The sequence below is a fragment of the Struthio camelus genome, chromosome 2 (genome assembly GCF_040807025.1).
Source record: "Struthio camelus isolate bStrCam1 chromosome 2, bStrCam1.hap1, whole genome shotgun sequence".
NCBI lineage: Eukaryota > Metazoa > Chordata > Aves > Struthioniformes > Struthionidae > Struthio > Struthio camelus.
The window spans coordinates 118782031-118800920 of NC_090943.1; the positions used below are offsets into that span (position 1 = coordinate 118782031).

An 18890-nucleotide genomic window follows, 5' to 3' on the forward strand; every position below is an offset into this window, starting at 1 on the left:
GCTTCTTTGGACAAACCCAGCTGCACTTTACAGCATTTCTACTGGTTTGAAAGTTTTGACTTTTGACAAAAAGCATTTCCTACAGGGAAATACACACACAGTCTTTTTTGAACGGCTTTATAATGCCAATAGAGATTTCCTAACAGCACTCACTGTGCATGGAATTGGGATAGTGGCCCCAGAGTCATAATAAGCCATAATATATCAAACGTTATGGAAACAGCATTTCTATCACATTTTTTGCATTCAGAATTTCACTAGGATAAGCTAGAAAGTAAACTCATTTTTACAGCATTGGCCTTCTCAGAGGGAGCCAGTCCTGGCAGGATATCCATGAAATAACAGCGCGTCTCTAACACAAACAATCACTGTCCTCTCATGGAATTTATTAAAAATTCTGCTCTTCATAATAGTAGCCTACCAAGAAACAGCAAACACTCTCAGCCAAATGACATTTTCTAATTTTGTAACCGAAATCCTTAAGGGATAACAATGCAATTCTTAGAAGTGACAGAAACAACACTGATCACCATTTCTCTCAAGACCAAAAAAATAGAACCACAAGTATTCAGATAATGGCAAAGTTGCTTCAGAGTATTGTATCAAATCTGCTATGCATTCCATACCGCAAGAACTGCAGGATATAATTATGAGAAACAGGACTAAAACCGAATGCCTCCTCACACACAAGGCACCATTGTGGGGAGAAGCTCTTAAAAATAAATTGTATATTGTCTCATTTGGAAAGCAGGAATAACATTTTCAGATAGAAAAGAGCATAAAAGCAGCACACCTTCCTTCTCCCTCAAGTCCTGTTCTCACTTTGAGGAAAGATAGGAAGAGGAAAGAAAAAATGGCTGCACAGAAATATAATGAATTCTATATTCTCAGTGCTGCGTATCAGGCAAAAGGCATCACTCAAACACTCTGCTCACACACAATATCTTTTTTTAAGGAAACACTAGGATTTTCCACATCACCACGATAAGTGAGGTACACAATCACTGCAGTACAAGATTAGAATGCCTAAATGACTTAATAGTTAACATCATGACTGTATCCACCTGCAAAAGTGTGTACAGATATGATTAGATAAACAGTCCAGTCTTGCTTTTCTAGCAAGAAAAGATTTAATGATATACTCAATGTAACAGTGTTTTATTTGAAAAATTACCATTAAAAAGTAAAAATCTAGCTAATACTGCCATTTTTACCTGGGTCTCTATATTCATTGATCTTTGTCCCCAAAACCTCTTACCACTGGAAGCTGTCCCCTCTCCCTGCCCATTTTCAGTCTTAATACGTAATGTGTGCCTGAGCAGAGCCAGAGTCCACAGAAGCAAAAGCTGGAATGCTAAAAAAGCATGCAAAAGGCTCTAACAAGAAAAAAGAAAAAACAAACCTTGAGAAATAAAGTGAATGGAAAAGAAAAAAGGTATCCGCAAGCATCCAGAGATTTGTTCAGTCAACCTTGTCTTTTGCTCCATGTTTAAGGATGTGCGTGCACTCAAACTCAAAGTTGAAATTCCCCTTTTTGTCAATTGGTGCCTCCCTGTACAGCTCATCTACCTCTTCATCTGTAAACCTGTCTCCCATAGTCGTCAGCAGCTCTCTCAGGTAAGTCTTCTTGAATAAACCTTAGAATGCAATTTAGGGAAAGAAACATAAAAGGGAAGAAGTTGTTTCACAGCAAGTCTCAAAAACAACTGGATGAATAGTAAGACAGTTACAACAGCAGACATGAAGTTAACTAATACAGCACGTAATATATGCAGAGCATTTGCACCAAGAGCCTGAAATAGTTCCTCAATTGAATTCTAAAAAAAACTCCTTTAATGCAAAGGGGAGGGAGAAGGTTTGATGCAGGTTATACAGTTTCTTGAAAAGAAAGCCTGATCTGCTGTGACCTCGTAATACCTATTTCCGTATAGTGATCTTAAACAACTCTAAGTGGAAAAACAAGTTCTTGAGGTAGGAATACAGTCACTGCTGTTCTTCATTATACAACATGCTCTCTTAATTGAATTATATTTTTCTTGACTTAATTAGAAATACTTGTGCAACCTCTATAAACTAGTTTCCACTAGAGACTAAATAACCAGTGGCTGGCTTTTCACTGCTGCACAATACTGTCGCTGGAGGCAGTTTACATGGATACAGTGAATTGCTGGCAAGTGTCCAGGGGAAGAGTTTATAACAGAACAGATTTTCAGACAGGATTGAGCAAGTTTAACTCAGAAGAAAGGAAGACTAGTTACTGTGGAGAGTTAGATATGGAGAAGCTAGTGAAAAAAGGTAGGATATATGAAGTTACTTATCTTACAAAATATTAGCAGAATTTAGGGAAATAAACACAAATATAAAAATGCGCAGTTAATGAGTTCAACACTGCAAAGGGAGTTCTGTTAATTCAATTTCAATAGATGAGCAGAACCACCAGTTGCCAAGTAAGTCCAGAAAAGTTTAGAGATTAAAAAAGGAATGTGCAAAATAAATGGCACACGCACGACTGCAGAATGCAGAGACTGCTTAATGTTGAAATAAGATGTACCATGCCTTAAAAAATGCATAATAATTGCTTCTTTTGAGAAAAAAAGGTGTTTATTGAACTCTAGTTTGAGAAATACCAACAGAACAGAGGAGGTAAAAGCCTGCTCCAAAAAAGATATGTAAACTATGTAGGACAGCTGGAAATCATAAGTAGATACGCACAACGATTGATGTAGATTCAGTTAGGATATGATAAAAAAAAGTTCTGCTTTGGAAAGAGAGCTGAAAAACTTCAGCAGAGTTCATTAGAGAGAAAAACCAAACAGGGAATCAGGGGACCAAAAGGCAGTCAATAAGCATGACAAATTATCATGGGGTCGGTCTATGCTGCAGGAAAGGGAAAAAAAAAAAAGTTACAACATATGCTAATTAAAACAGCATCATCTTCCAGCGTAGACAAGCCTTGATTAATGACTCCAAATGAAGAAGACTAAAAGCTATGCTCTATGCTTAAAGTACACTTTAAAAAAAGAGGAGAATGTTCAGTTGGCCAGGCCCTTCTTAATCAGGTCAAATTTTACAGTTCTCTCTTTGTGGGTCAAGAAAGGAAAAGCATAGCTAAACAGATTAGGTTCTCCCCTTCTGCAGTGCTATAGGGATCAAACAGTGATGAGAGATGACATAAGGATTAGTATTCAAAGAATGCAAGGCTTTTGGTGCTGCAAGTTTAGCCTCAAGGATTTAATTGCTTTTGTCCGAATGGACAGGTATATAAACTCTGAACTAGGCTGCCAGACTAGCAATACACTAAAAGTTCTATCAGCACAAAATTATAAACCAAACACTACTCCCATCCTTCCCCAAATTAACTCACGCACAACTTCAATATAGACAAGGAGTAACAAACTAACGAAGCAAAATTTAAGATTTAGTGTTCGGCAGACAGCACAAAACAGATGACAACGGGGGATCAAAGAGCGCAGACAAAAGAAATACCAAATGCAGACAGATAAGCTTTTATACTGATTTCATAGTGCTACTGATTTATGTGACAGAAATGCTGAAGTAACATACCCAACTAGATTGGCAATATAGGAAACGGAAGCAAAACCCAACAAGTACAATAGCTTTATTCTCACAAAGAGGATCTGATTTGCATTGTTCCCCCTCAAAAGAACTACACCGATCTAGAGCTACAAACTAAGCCCATAATACACACACAGATGGAGATAATTAAGTGGAGGAAAAAAAAGGTTTAACATAGCTAGAACTGCTTTTTTTTTTTCATTGTAAAAAGGAACAAACTGACCAAAAGTCAAGTCTAAGAATAAAATAAATAAACGGCAAAGACAACACGGGTTCCACAAATAAATTACACATTGTTATGAAGAGTGCATTTTAGTTATTAAAGTTATTGTAGAATAAAAATCAACAAAACTTAGCCTAAATATCTAACTTGTTTCCTGATTAAAATTAGAGGATGGTATAAGACACAGAAGAGGCCATAGAACCATTATCCTAAAATCATACTAGGATTAGACTAAAACATTTATCACAGAGAGTTTAAAGATAATCAAATCAAATGCGTCAGTACAGTGGGGTTTGAACTAGTAACTTATTATTTAAATAGACATAGAAGGTGACTGTTGAAAAGAACCCCTAACACAGTCATTTTCTTTGTATCCTAATTCACAGGCTCTTGGTTTGGCGCATACAAAAACCCCTGTAGCACAGTGAGTCAGACTACCTGTGGAGAGAAAATAATTAACCTGCTAAGAAAACTTCCTTCTTTAGGAGATGGTAAAGAGATTTCCCTCAAGAGGGAGGAAGTCAATTAACATTTGAAAAGGCCTTACCAACAGAAAGCCTGTTTACCTACACCCCAGCAGGAAGTACCCTTACTCTTTGAAAAAGGCAAAAGGTGCTAAAAATACACAGACTGAAAATAGCTGTTTGAAATGGAACAAAATCCTTTGAAAGGTTCAGAGCACATTTCCACAGATTAGTTTGAAATACTGTAGTAGACAATTGTGAGAAAAGGTTATAGGTGCAATGACATCTGTAGTATACAGACAACGTAATCTCTGTATGTGCTAATATAGCTTGGACCCTTGATAACTAGAGGCCTTGACACGTTCACCACATGGCAAAGACGTGATATTCTGTAATTCCACAGAAATTCGTTAAGAAATTCATCCCTTGTTGCTAAACACTTCTCCAGAATTTTAGCTTCCACTAAAAAAATAAATAAAAGCATAAACTCTAATGTCACGATTATAGATGCAACCTTGCAAATGCGATAAAATAAATCCAAGCTCTACATTTTTCTCTTTTCTTTTTCCTTCAGTATGCTTGTCAGTCTAATTTGTCATTTCTGTCTTTCAGACCCACTCTGTTTATATCCTTAGATCATTAAGGCTACACTCTTCCTGTAACCTGAAAGCAAATCAAACTGTGGACAAGAGCATGGCACAAGGCATTTGTCATCAAAGCCAAAACACAAGCTAGACAAGAAGAGGGTTTAGAAAAAGAGTTTACGTAGTCTGGCCAGTCTGTCTTGAAATACTAAATACTTCAAAGAATTCAGATACACATCAAATCCACTGTGTGGGGGGAGGGGGGAGGGAGGGAGAAACAAACTCAGTTGTATTGCAGATTTCAGCTCTGTCACCTTTTAAAGGCGATAGAAACTCATATATTACCTGTTTGAATTCCTCATCTTCTTAGAGCAAACGCACCTTATTTTGCACTTCGAGGAACAAGCATACTGCCTGCTTATAAGCACTACTCTTCAAGGCCCACAGAAAAACATTACCACTGGCGCTCAGTACTCAGACTGAACAGTCAGATTCTCATGACTTGGTAGAACGTGCCATCTAGAAGGATTACTGCGTAATACCTCACGTAAAAAGGTGAAAACACAGGCATACTATTTAGAAATCCAAATAATCAACCTAAAGATATAAAAGTCCTTCGTGGCTGAGTTTCACCCACATACCTGTCCGCTTCCTCATCAAAGCGAGCAAAAGTATTTCTGGTTATACCTTCTGGATCAGCACCCTTTAACTTCTCACCAAACATTGTGAGGAATATAGTGAAGTTTACGGGGCCTGGAGCCTCATTCATCATGGCATCTAGGTATTCATCTGTTGGATTCTTTCCTACAGATAAAAGGATTCATATTTGTGCTTTCAAACTAAAGAAAAAAATGTCACCTGAATAGCATAATACAAACTCAGACATCTCTCATAAGCTATCCCAAACTCAGTAGTTCGATCATAATAGCTCTAACTTGTTTGACAACTGTAAACGCAAAAGGAACATCACCAACGGAAATGAGCATATTGTGCAAGTCGTCTTCGTCAATGAAGCCATCCCTATTCTGATCAATCATGTTGAAAGCCTCTTTGAATTCTTGAATTTGCGACTGATCAAACATTGCAAATACATTGGAAGTGGCACGCTGAGAGCACTTCTTAGTGGTTTTTGTCTTTGGTCTTTTGCTAGACACGCTGATTTTTGGATGCTAGGAGAGAGGTAAATACAGTAAACGCAATAAAATCAGAGTTAAGATTTAAATAAAAATGGTACTAAGGTTTACCATTAAAGTTCACAGATGGAAAACATTTCTAATACTCTTTCCATTTCCTCTTATTAGAACCTTTTGCCCTAATCAAGAAGAAAGGGAGAAAGAGAGGCAGAAAATGCAAACAAATGACAGCCAGACCCCTAACAAAGACAAGCTACTAGATGTATGTCAAATGTAACTTTCAGTCTTAAAAGGAACAGTTTTGTCTGGAAACCCTTCTTCTTGATACATACATCTGCAAGAAGGGAACTCGTCTTGAGCGTAAAGGAAGAAAGTGAGGTTTTTAAAGCTATTGTTAAGTCTGTGAAAAAACTCTGTATGGATATGAATATATGTACATACTTCAACTATGTGCAGTATTAGATAGTAGGGGAATGAGTAATGGAACTCAGTTCACATGAACAAACTCTGAAGTACCAATACTTATGACCTAACAGCAGTAAGCAGTTGATTTTTTTTTTTTTTAATAATGATGGGCCTGTCTATGTCTTTGCCTTGCTGCCATTATTTAAAAAAAATAAAAAAGAAATAAATTAGGACAACTGTGCAAGCTGTATTTCTGCTGATACCTGTAAGTGCTGTCTCAACTTAATTTACATTTATCCATTTAAATTTTACCAGATAGATACAGGTCTGGCACACTTGAAAGCTGATTTCCGATGCCTATTCATTTAAGCAAAAGGGCAAAGCAGCCTCTTCACAGTGCTTTTACTTGTCTCCCTAGAACAAGCGCTCAAAATAGGTATCTTCACCTGTAGCACTGAGGCAGCCAGAGCTTGGGTCTGAACAGCAAACTGCAATGTCCTTCCTCAGTTATTTAATCATCCCCACTATCACTTAATCCACCTGTTGCTAAGACTGCTGAGGTTCCCACTGCAGTACTGTGGAGCAAGCTAAGAAGCTTTAAGATTTTATGAAGAATGCATGTGTCCTTTAGGCTGTTTGGGAGGGATGGAAGAGGACTGCAGGAAGGCATTGCACCCCCAGCTCTTCAGCCCAAGGTTTTAGTACAAAAGCTCGTCAGCTTAAGAGAAAGCAACAGCCACGCGCTTATGCCTCAGAAAACCAAAAACTGCCTCACAGCTACGCTTTGGCTGGGGCCTATACACGTGGAGAGAATAAAGCCTGGAGAAAACATTCAACTGTCCAGTGAGCACAAGACACGTGAAATCGCACTGAGGACAACGATTTTTTCCTCAGAGGAAAAACACACTTGGTGTGCTTAAAAGCCGCTTCCCTCTGGAACAACCGCCCCCTGCCCTGGACCGTGAGGGCGCGTCTCCATCCTTGCGCTGGGAGTCCGAAAGCTCCTGCAGTCCCCAGCGCTTCCCGCGAAGGCAGAGTCACTGCTTGTTCGTCGCTTGCTGAGAGTCCCCCAACGCGAAACGACGCCACTAAGCCCCGGCTCCTCCGCCGGTTGAGGCTGAGACTCAAAAAGCAGCCACGGCTGCCGCCGCCGGTGGCGGCATGCCCCCCCCTTTTTTTGTTTTCCTTTTTTTTTTTTCCGGCCTCAACCGGTGGAAAAGCCGGCGCCACCGCCTCTCACTAGCAGCAGCTGCCCCCGCCGCCAACGGTCACGGCCAACGGTCGTTGGTTCGAACGCGTCTTGCAACGGCCGCTCGCAGCGAGGCCCCCCCCCTCCTCTCTCTCTCTCTCTCTCTCTCTCTCTCTCTGTCTCTCTCCAGACCCCGCCCCGGCCGCCGCCACCTCCTCTTCCCCCGCCGACCGGCGACGAAGCCTGCGTAGCACCGGCCCTAGGCAGCCGCCACGGCCCCGCCCCAACGGCGGCCGCCGCGGGCAGCCGGTGCGACCCGGACGGCGAACGGAGGAGCCGGCGGCAGCTCCCGCAGGCGCTTCCTAGAGAAGCCATCGCCCTCGCCGCCGGTTCGGGCCGCCCGCGCAGCCGCCTCTCTGGCCGGCGGGAGCGGCGCGTTGGCGCAGCCCGCGGCGGCGGGGGATGAAGAGGAGGAGGAGGAGGGTGCGGAGAGCGCCGGCGCTCGGTCCAGCGGGGGCCCGGCGGGCAGGGCAAGGGGCCCGGCGGGCAGCTGGTTTCCGAGATTTCAGAAATCGCGCTGGTGCTGCTGGGCGGCGGGGCGCGGGCGGCCGCTGCGGCAGGCTGTGCTCTGCCTCCGCGCTCTTCTTGCCGGAGGCAGAAAAGGTAGTTTTGGAGGGCTGCTTCGCCTTAGCCTGTTCTTCTTCCTGTTCGCTTTTTTTTTTTTTTTTTTAATGTTGAAGATGGAGCCTCGGTCGGTGTTCCCTGCAGCCTCTGCCAGCGTCCGCGAAGTTAGCAGGCTTCTAATATCGTAGGAATGAGGTAAACCAAGCTAAATCATTTGGCAACATACGGCCTGAATAAAAAAAAAAAATGTAATTTTTTTTTTCCTCCTTGCGTTCAGCCTTCCTCACGTTTCACTTCAGGGCTCAGTGAAATTCTGGTTTGTGTCTTCAGGTCTTGTGAGTGAGTGTGCCCGCATCAGCAAGTGTTAACACCTGTAATCGTTAACAGAGTATAAGACCCCTTTGGAGGCTTTATTTTTGCTTACATTTCCTTCATAAGTGCAATAAAAAAGACAGCACTCATTTTTTGCTTTCCTCATTTGCCAGCGTAGGCTCTCAAATACGCGGAATACTGCTTCTTTTTACCGCACCCCCGAGGATGGGGACTGAAATGACTTTGTAAGAAATGGGTTGTTAGCCTGTGACCCAAATGCTTCTGCATTTCTGAATTTTTTCTAAATGTAATGGTCATTCACCTTTTGCTTATTTAAGTTCCATAAAGCAGTTGGGCTTCCGGAAGCTGTTGTTTAGTACACACAAATTTCTGCAAAATTGTCAGATGGGAAAGCTTTGCTGTTAGTTCATCGCTCTCTTAACTCCATTCCTGCGCTTCATCAGTGGCATTGGTACACAATCAGTATACATCGGGGTCTTGGTATACAATAGCTAAGGGAAAAGGAAAAAATAGATCAACAAACTTGCTGAAATAGCCAGTTATACTTACTGAGGTAAATGGATTAAGTTTAGGCACTCAGCATATTGAAGTTAACATATGATCTGAAAGCTGCTGTCCCAAACTAGAAGGTAGACACTTTCATTGCTGAAAGGACCAACTTTATCCATCCTCCCCCCCCTCCTCCCCATAGAAGATTTACTTCATGAGGGCTGAGAACTTGGCTTAATTTGCTTTTAGGAATAGTTCTTGAAGAATTTTAATATCACTTTTCTAAAATTTGCCTCAAAACGTGGTGGAGAAAAATTATTGAAGTTTGCTGGATCAAGAGCATGGTCATGGAAAGTGTTGGGGAAAAATCCTCTATGCATACTAGGTGTGGCACATAATTTCAGGGTAATTGTATGCAAAGTGTGAGTGGCAGAAAAGCAGTAGAAATGCCAAGATAGTAATAGAGTTACTCAAGTACTCAGTGATAACGTTGAACAACTGAATTGTGTGTTGAAGTTTAATTATGAAAGTAGTTATTTGACTTCTTAAATTAAAAGCCTTTCATCCAATGCTTTAAGCGGAACCAGTGCTGCAAATATAGTACTACATTACAGTGTACTGTTTTCAATCCATTAAAAGATGTTACATGAAACGCATGTCAACATGTCTGTTGTTCCCAGTGTGTAATTTCTGGGGATGTGAGAAGAGGTATAGTAACATTACTTGCCCCATATAATATCAGTTCCTAGTGATGAAATAGCCTGTCTGTCTGTCTGTCTCAAACTTTTTTTTCCCTCTGATTTGTCATATCATAATGAATGACAAGCAGTTGTTAAATGCAGACCACTTCCTATGTGATGTAAACGTGTGCAATGCTGTTAAGGGCTTTTGCAAAGGGTTTGGTTTTACTTGATTTCAGTGTTTGTGATACAATTTAAGAAAGCTAAGGGACAAAATCAGATACATTTTGCCTCATAATATTTGGAGAATTTTTTACTCAATGTCACAAATCTTTTTTTTTTTTTTAATAGACGTGACTCATTTTAAGTTGTATTAGCTTGTGCTTCAGCCCTGATATAAGAAAATCTGTTGTGATGATCTCTCACATGGGTAGGACTCTGTTTGTGGTGTTTAAACTTCACTCTGGAGAGCTGTGAGACCTGTGAGCAGCCCACGGCTCTGAACAGTACTGAGCTCACTGCAGCTGTGTACCCCTGGGGATGCATTCCCTGGAGTGGAGCATGCAAGTGGCTATAATCTCACTACCTGCTATCTTACAGGCTGTTTCTGAGTGTACACGCTATTAAGCTACTGGCTGTTTCTTGAGTACACAGGCCCCTTTGTTGTCTGATTGCGCTCTCTGACTGTGCAGAGCTGTGCTTGCATTTTACTATCTGATGGGATAGCAGGCCTGGTCTTGAGGACAGCCTTGGGCCTCCTAAGGAAAGTACGTTCTAGGAAGTGCAAGGCTGAAATAGGTAGCTCTGGTGCTAAGTGGTTTATTCAGCCTTTTGCCGTTATACAGTGCAAAGTGGTCCAATCTTCACATCCTGACCTTGGGAGGAGGAATGAAGCATTTCAGCAGCTGCTCTGCAGAGTGAATTTGTCGTTCCCAGCTTCCTATGTGCAGACGGAGCACTGGGAAGGGCATTTGGGTCCAATGAATTCTCAGGCTGTGGGTTGAAAGGATACTAATTTAGCCTTTAGTATCGTACCAAGAATTAGTGCCATCTAGTGATGACCTTTGTTTTTATGCAGCGTTTGTTTTATGGGCTGGAGAAAAACAAAGAACCACATCGAGGAATGTATGCCAAAAGGTTGTTTATTTCTCAGCACCGTACAATTTCATGTGTAAGACATACATAACAGGAATTAATTTAACCGTTCTGAAAACATGACCAGACCTTTTTCTTCTATTACGCCCGCCTTCTTTCTCATATATATCAATCCTGTTTAAGGAGTCATTCTTTTTAAGCAATATGTATACAATTTTTCCATCCTGTCCATCTAAAATATTCAGTTACTTTGGTGCTTTGAAAAGTTTTCCTGTATCTGTTTTTCTTCGATGGTCCAGAAGCCTTCAAAATTATCTGTTTCATACTTAACTGATACAGCTGCTATCAACCCGAAGCAATTTACAGTAAATCTTTTTCCTACTTTCACTTAATTCTCTCCTTTTCTCTAACTCTACTGAGTTGTAATGACCACATAAATATTCTTAATAAGCTTGGTTGCTTAATGAAGCAGGATCAGTCTGTGTTATTCGATGCCTCTTTGTAAACCCAGTGAAAATCACACAAACAGCTGTACTGGTTCGCGCTAAAAGACTATCTAGTCCCGTGTCTGCTAGCTGTAAAGGAGCTGCCTGATCTGAACGTGGAAAGCCGGGGGTGAAGTTCTGGTCATCCTTTGCTGAGCTGCTGTTCCCATTGACTGTGTGTGCGCGGTCTGCTCCCTAAAGGCAATTGTGATCAACAAGTGGGAGCCAGGGAATGGGTTTGCTTGTTCACAGTGATGGTGTACTTCTTGCTCACAGGATCATCCCCAGCATCTGCATTTGGCCATATACAATGATGAGGAGCACAGCAGGCCAGTCCTGATTGCTCAGGATGGAGTTTTGTTCAATGTTCAGGTCATTAGGCCTACCTAAGAATGGGAGAATCATTTAGCATGAGGTTAAATGAGATTGTCCAAGTCTCAGTCTGATTCTTCTCCAAGTCAAAAGTGGCCACTGACGTGGTGATGGGGAATCCCGGCAACTGTGTTCTCTTCTTATTCTTGCATCTCTAGGTGCAGCACCACTGGGGTGTGTCTACTGGCTCCTCTGATGCCTCCAGGAAACAATAGACGCTGTCAGGTCTCCCCTGCAGGATCTTTTGTTTGAGTTTGGGTTTTTTCATGTTTTACCTTCCAACCTCCCCCCGCCCCCCGCCCCATGCCTGCTGTCTTCTTTTTTACTGAAACTTGGAATCATTTCTTTATGCTTCCTTTCCTTTTTTTTTTTTTTTTTTTTGAAGAGGAGGGAGCATTTGGTGCTTTTAGCCTGGGTATCAGCCCATTCCTAAGGGGAACACAACAGCAGTGGCCATGTGCAGGTACTTGGGAAAGAACAAGAACTGTGGAAGCATATGATATCCTCCCTGGAACCTCTCCCAACGTCTACTATATATCACAGGGGGCAGGGGGTAGCCACCCTGAACTCAGCTCACATGGTATTCAATAACCTGGAAGAATTTTTTCACAAGCTGGCCTAGTGTGTAATCCTTGAATTGATGTAAATTTAGCATGCACAATATCCTTTGCAAGGGTGCTATTTGCTACATGAAGAACCTTCCTTTAGCTTATTTTAAAACTACCTGTTCCTAGTTTTATTTCATGCCCCAGACTTTGTATTGGAAGAAATGATAAGGCTAGATCGTGTGCCCACCTTGTTAGCGTTATGTTTAGTTCTAGAGAGCTCTTGCATATCCCATCAGTTCTGGCAGACTAAGAGTCCTGCTCATGTAATTATTCTTATACCTTCAGCCATCATAGATTTAAGACCGAGGGTATGTATGCATAGGAAAGAAACAAAAAAGACTTTAAAAAAAGGAGACTAAATGAGAAAGCATATTTGTAGTTTTCACATTGAAATAAGAACTTAAAAAGTGTGAAACCTCAATAACATGGAGCGTTTAACCAGTTCAGAGGTTTTTCTGGGCATGTTATCACTGTTCAGCAAAAATAGCAATTACTAATTAAAGAGGTTTAGTATTGAGAGCACAATAACAATATGTCGATTGAAATTGGCATATATTTAATTAAGGCAGTAACTAGGTCACAACAGTCATTTAACACAAGCATTTTGACTGTTAATCTCTTCACCTAGTTTTGGGGATCAACCCTCTGCCTTTCCATCCCCTCCCTGATTCCAGCTGGCATCTTTTTATCTCTGTCAAGCTATCATTAAGTGCACTGCGGTATCAGTCAGAGCTTATTTTGTGACACTGAGTGTCCCAGAATCATTCTGGAGTTTCTCCAATAATAATTCCAGTGCTGTGCTCCAAAGGGAAAACATTTGAAAAGCTGCAGGTGAACGAAGGGATTCTAAATGCATACCTTCTCTTGGGTCTCTCAGAGTGCCACAGAGCAAGACTTCTGTCCTGCTTCTGGATATGCCATGTTTTCGGTCAAAGAGCTCATGAATAAAAATGGCAACTTATCGCTTTCCCAGCTTATCCCTGCCTTGATGCTGAGGCAGGAAAAATAAAGGCACTCGGAGAATGTGGGGTCTACAGCAAAAAGGAAATATTCTGTCTCTATATTATAAATAGAAGTAGCTGTGGTGCTGACTTTCTGGTAGCTCCCAGTGCATACAGCTGAGGAAAAGGTGAGAATGTAGGCTCTCTGAAGCATCATATGACAATGATATGCCAGTGCCAGAGCAATGAGCAGAGTCTAGAGGAGTGTAATGGAACATAAATAAAATAAAATAAAGGAAGCCAGTCTCTGTGAAGTGCTATAAAACAGGAGAAAAACCCTGTTTTTTCATAAAACATGAAAACCCTCAATACAATTATTTTAATCTGCAACGTGATCATTTTATGAATGGGGACAGAAATGTTGTTGATGAAGGACTGAGGGACTGGACTCAGCAGACAAGGTGCTCTTTTCCAGTTTTGCATTCCTGAGTCCAAAATCACTTATTTATAAGCAACACACATGTTTTTGAAACAGTTGAAACGTACTTCTTGGGTTGTTGATTTCTTCTAGGTTTTTGTCCCTTCTTACCTGTTGTCCATGTTGAAGAACTCACTGTACTGCCACTTGTGCTGTGTATCTATCTCCGTTTTCTGTCCTAGCTGTTAAGCTGCAATAATTTTAGCCAAATCTGTGGGTTTTTTCCCTTTTTTTGCACTGGTTTATACAGAAGTACTGCCAAACACTATGATTCCATGATGTTTATAAAGTGCAAAAATAAACAAGTGTTGATAAGATACTCTTTGTAAGAAGAAAGTGAAGCCTCCAGTCTTGCAAACACACATGTAATTAATTCAGCTAAACTTAAGCAGAATGCAAGTTAAATTAGAGTTTATGTCTATTTGATGCGTATGTACAAATAAGGAAGAAAACAATGTGCTCGATGCCTGGCTGGAGGCCTGGAATGGTAATTTAAAACATACCCAGAAAACAAGAAAGAGCTTATTTAGTCAGCTGTTTGGCATAAAAGGTATGCTGTTATCAGTTTTCTTATTAGCTGATGCCTATGAAAGTTTTGTTGCCTAGTGGAACAATTTCAAAATCAACATGCCTCTTGTGGGGTGATAACATGCTGACGGTATAAAAACCATTGCTTTGGAGATGATTAGCTCACGGCTTAGGCAGAGAAGGATTCTGGCCTTAATAAAGGAAATGATACAGGAAAAAAATGGTGCCTGTTAGATACAATGCTAAGTTACTAAGCTTGAGTTATTCGTCTCTGATGCCAGCTTGCTGGTGCTAATTAAACCAACTATATTTTAGCAAATACTAAGACAGGGCTCACAGTCCTCATACCTCATTTGAGTGTGTTGGACACAGCCACTGTTTCACACTAATTTATAGCCTTTTAACTCACAAAGAGATAACATCTGTAATGCTCATGAGCAAAAAAAAAAAACAAAAAACAAAAAAATCACGCAGTTGTAGTATTTGTAACTGACTTTCAGGTTTCATCAGAGAAGAAGGCTCGTTTACTAAGGACACGAATCACCATTGCATGGTGAAGGACTCTGCCTGTAATAAGTTGTTAGCATTTTACGTGAGGCATTTTGATATCCTGTTCTCTTCTTACATATTCTTGGAAGCATATAATTAAAAACATCTTTACCTAGATTTACTACATTCATACAAACTTTATGACCCCTTAAGACCTGTTATGCAGTCTATTATGTTCTGAAAATATTTCTTGGCAAAATTTATTTCTATATTGTTGAAGTTTGCAATATAAGTATTTTTTTTAAAGTTCTAGTGCAGGCATTTCCAAAGGCTGTGCTGCTACAGCAGCCTATGTGCTCTATCTGCCCTAGGGAGCACCCTCCTACCAGAAATGAGTGGTCTCAGGGAAAGAGAAAAAGATGTGTACAGGCCCACAGACAAGGGGAAATGTGAAAATCTGCCACGTTCTACCTAATTTAATCTTAGGATTCTTTTTCTTAAAACAAATATACCAAAAGTTTAGGAAAACCATGATCTAGAGCTGCTGCTCAGAGCATAAGAAATACATGCTGGGTGGAGTTTGCTTTTCAGCATTTCATGATAACGTATTTGGAAGCTGCATTTTAAGGAGCATTTACTGATTTATCTTTTCTTCTACGTTATTCCTGGCTTCTGTAATACTGTTCCTGTGCTCATACTGATTGTCACTGTCATCTTGAATCACCTTTTTGAAGGAGGAGGACATCTAAAAATGACAGCAGAGTTTGGAAAATTAAGTTAGCAAACCAAAATATGAGCATGGGTGCATACGCAATACCAATTGCAGATTAACTGCTACTATCTAAAACGTTCCCGACTCTACTTGGGTTGTTACTTGCCTTTTACTTGAGTTTATGTTGTCTGAATGCCTTCCACTGGGTAAAAGAGCTATTCATTGCCATGTGAAACTCCACAGGAACATATCAAATAATACATTAGTAACATTCCTGACAACAAAAGGCCACGGACATGAGAAACATGTCATGACAAGATTTTGAAAACTGTCCAGCTTTCAAGACAAACACATTGGGCAGAATACAGAGGCATACTGTTACTGATGTCCTGTTGCAGGACGGGGCCTATGTTAAGAAATAAAGCATCCTACATATGACATTGATCCTAGAAACAAGAATGAAATCTAAAGATACTTCTTAGATCAGTAATGAAACAAATCCTTACTTCAATATGTGCATACACCACCTCTGTGACATCAGTAAGTTGCTAAGCTAGTAATACTGAGCTGACTTGACTTAATATTGTGAAATGTGATCAGATAACTGAAGCTGTATGTTGTTTTATTTGCTTAAAGGTAAAGAGCAGAAACCGGTGTATCCTGAGTAGTCAAAATGCTGCTTATTACAAGTAGATCCAGCAACAGTCGGGGGGAGAAAAAAACAAAACACCAAACAAGCATAAGCTGGCAGCACTTCATACAAACAGAATCCTGTTTGGATTTTTCTCATGAAGCTGCAATAGCTCTTTGGCTTTAATTTGATCTTCACAGATGTAGCCTCAGACCAGGGTAAACGGGTCATGTAAAATAAACCACTGTTTTTCAATAGGGCTACACAGGGGGCATTTGGTATCACTAGATTTAAGACTCTATTAAATAAAATGCGTGCATCAGCCTATGAAAGTAGTTTTTCATCATAAGCTTAGCCTGGCATACAATTTGGAGACCATTATATATGAACCCTGAGGGAGAGAAGATTAGGTTCCAATATTTTGACTGCAGAATGCTAAGTCTAAGTCATCAGAATCTCAAACTGTTTCAATGACCACAGTTATTTTTTATTTTTGGAAGTGGATTATTGATGACACATCCCTACCGCTCTAGGCATGCGACCTCAGCTGTCGGCACATTCCTAGCTGCCTAGCTACAAAACGCATCTGATGCTTATTTGGTCTCTTGGCTGTGTTGGTTCATAGCCTTGCAGCAGTTAAGGATTTTGTGCTCACTTTGGCCATTTGACTAGTCTCCTACATTACAGTATGGCTGCTAAACCTGAACTTGGAAGGTCAGTATTAGTCGTACTTGAACATCCTTGGAAATTCTTATTCAGCAACATACCTCTTCCTGAGTAGGTATCTTTACAACTAACACAATCCCTTGTCCCCACCCCCTCACCAGAAAAAGCAGCCAACAGCATAACACCCACACAGCATGACAAGGAACAAAGCAGCAGCGTGCCACATTGCAGCTGGCTATTGAAAAGCACAGCAGCAAGGACAATTTTGAAGTGGACAATATCTCAAGGAGGATACCAGATTCTCTTTTAACTAACTCATGTCACCATCATATATATCATTTGAAAAATCACTACTTTTCAGCACTAACTTGCAGCAAGAAAAATCCAGATTGTTTTTGTCTGCTTCCGATTGCTCAGTGTAATTACCAGCACATAAAGTCTAGAGATAGGACCATGAAAAGAAGTTGAGAGACCCAGCATTCACAACAGAACAGAAAATTAACCTGCCAAATTTTACATCATTTAGACAAAGGGGGGGGGGGAATTAAGATAGTATTCCAACATCCATTGTTAATGCAGGCTGCTTACATATACAGACATATTCAATTGCACAGATGTGACAAGATCAGCCCACAGAAGTGGCAGGGTAACTGTTCTTCAGTTTAATGTTACATAGCAACATTTAAGCAATACTTTTTTTTTTCCTCCTAGATCTCAACATTGTTTACTTTGTGATAAGGGCATTGTAGTTGAAACATTTGTGTTTGTAATCTGGCTTCTAAAATAACATGCTATTGCTAGAATCTTGCAGATGTTCAAAGGAGATGTACAATGGCAATAGCATGAACACAAATAGTTTAAAAACAATCCTTTGAAAGAACGAACAGATGTAGCAGTCTGAACTATTACACTGAATACGGACAGTCTAGGTAGGCAGAAAAAAGAAACTGAGGGGAAGTGCTAGTTAGCAGATAAAACACAGTTGGAATAAGAACGCGAGAAAACTTATTTTAGTTAAGCCTATAAGTTGAAGAAAACGGGGGGAGGGGAGAAGGAAATATCAAACTCAGACTCCTGAGTATATTTTGTAAAATTAACTTTTCGCAAAGCTAAAGTGAGATTATCTTCAAGAGCAGCCATGCTGTGAACACAAGATTAAGGAAACCAAAGCCTTCAATGATACTAAATAGCAAGTCAGACAAACACTACTGCATATATTTACATCCAGGAACATTTCATGCTGTCCCAACCTTTATAAATCCTTCAGTGAAGGCAAAATTCCTATTACTTTTGGCCTTTAAGTCATGGGAAGTAGGGGTTCCTGCTTAAGAGGTCATCACTTTATCTTGCTTAAATATGTAACAATTAAATTCTCCTTGTGTTTTTAGCCTGTAGCAGCCAAAAGAATGAGACCTATGCAAAGATGAGGCCATTTTGAGAACCAAGATAATGAACTTTCTTAGGTTTTTAGTTTTCAGGACAACAGCATCTGTATAGCTGTTTTTGTAGGAATGCATTATTTGCTTAACAGCACTTTTATTAATGACATGTAGCAGAGGAAAATGTGCAATCATTTAAGAAGCAAGGAGGACCTTTTCTCAAGTAAGGTTTTACCAAGTTAATTCTCAGAAATAGTTTGCCCTCTTTCTCACAAAGGCATTAGCTGCAGAACAATAAAGCTTTATGTAGGTTTGCTGACCAAGTATTGCTGTTAATTACTGCCAGCACAGACACTTTACTCAGGAAAAAAAATCCTTTATACAAGCTTCCTTCAATGGGAAACAGGGGGTGGCAATTCCCACATATTATCAGCTTAAAAACTTAGCAAACAGCAGCGTAAACTGGGACATGAAAATATCCCTGATCATCTGCAACCTTAAGAGAAAGAGCTAGGCAGGGTGTCTACATGTTTAATAATCATAAATGAACTTTGCTACAATTGCCCAGTGGCCGGTAATCTTCCCCAACCATTTATTTGGCTAAATACATATGCTAATCAGATTCCACTTCAAAAACTGAGATAGCAGATTTCTATAGTTGTGTTTTTAGGGATACCATTACTTACTGCTAGGAGTATTTTCTAACTTTGTAACACTGAGCAAATGAGATGCTGGAAAACTCGCTTTCACTTTGTTGTGCAACTGAAAATCAAGTATCATTAACACAAACTTCTATTACCTATTTA

At 40.3% G+C, this 18890-nt stretch overlaps 1 protein-coding gene across 1 annotated transcript; it reads right to left on the reverse strand.

Annotated features, from left to right (window-relative positions):
- Positions 1-228: 228 nt before the first annotated feature.
- Positions 229-7949, reverse strand: LOC104139136 (myosin regulatory light chain 2, smooth muscle minor isoform-like). Its single transcript, XM_068933751.1, has 4 exons — positions 7806-7949; positions 5818-6016; positions 5489-5651; positions 229-1637 (listed from the first exon to the last, which is right to left on the reverse strand). The coding sequence occupies exons 1-4, from the start codon at positions 7947-7949 to the stop codon at positions 1574-1576; spliced, it is 570 nt and encodes a 189-aa protein (XP_068789852.1). The 3' UTR covers positions 229-1573.
- Positions 7950-18890: the final 10941 nt, after the last annotated feature.

Bases quoted from the DNA above. Each gene is read 5' to 3' on its own strand.
- LOC104139136 (XM_068933751.1), bottom strand. From the start codon at position 7,949: ATGGCTTCTCTAGGAAGCGCCTGCGGGAGCTGCCGCCGGCTCCTCCGT. The intron at 5,652-5,817 runs GTGATGTTCCTT...TTTTATCTGTAG, and splicing joins CAATATGCTCATTTCCGTTG to GAAAGAATCCAACAGATGAA. The intron at 1,638-5,488 runs GTATGTGGGTGA...TTGCATTCTAAG, and splicing joins TTTGATGAGGAAGCGGACAG to GTTTATTCAAGAAGACTTAC.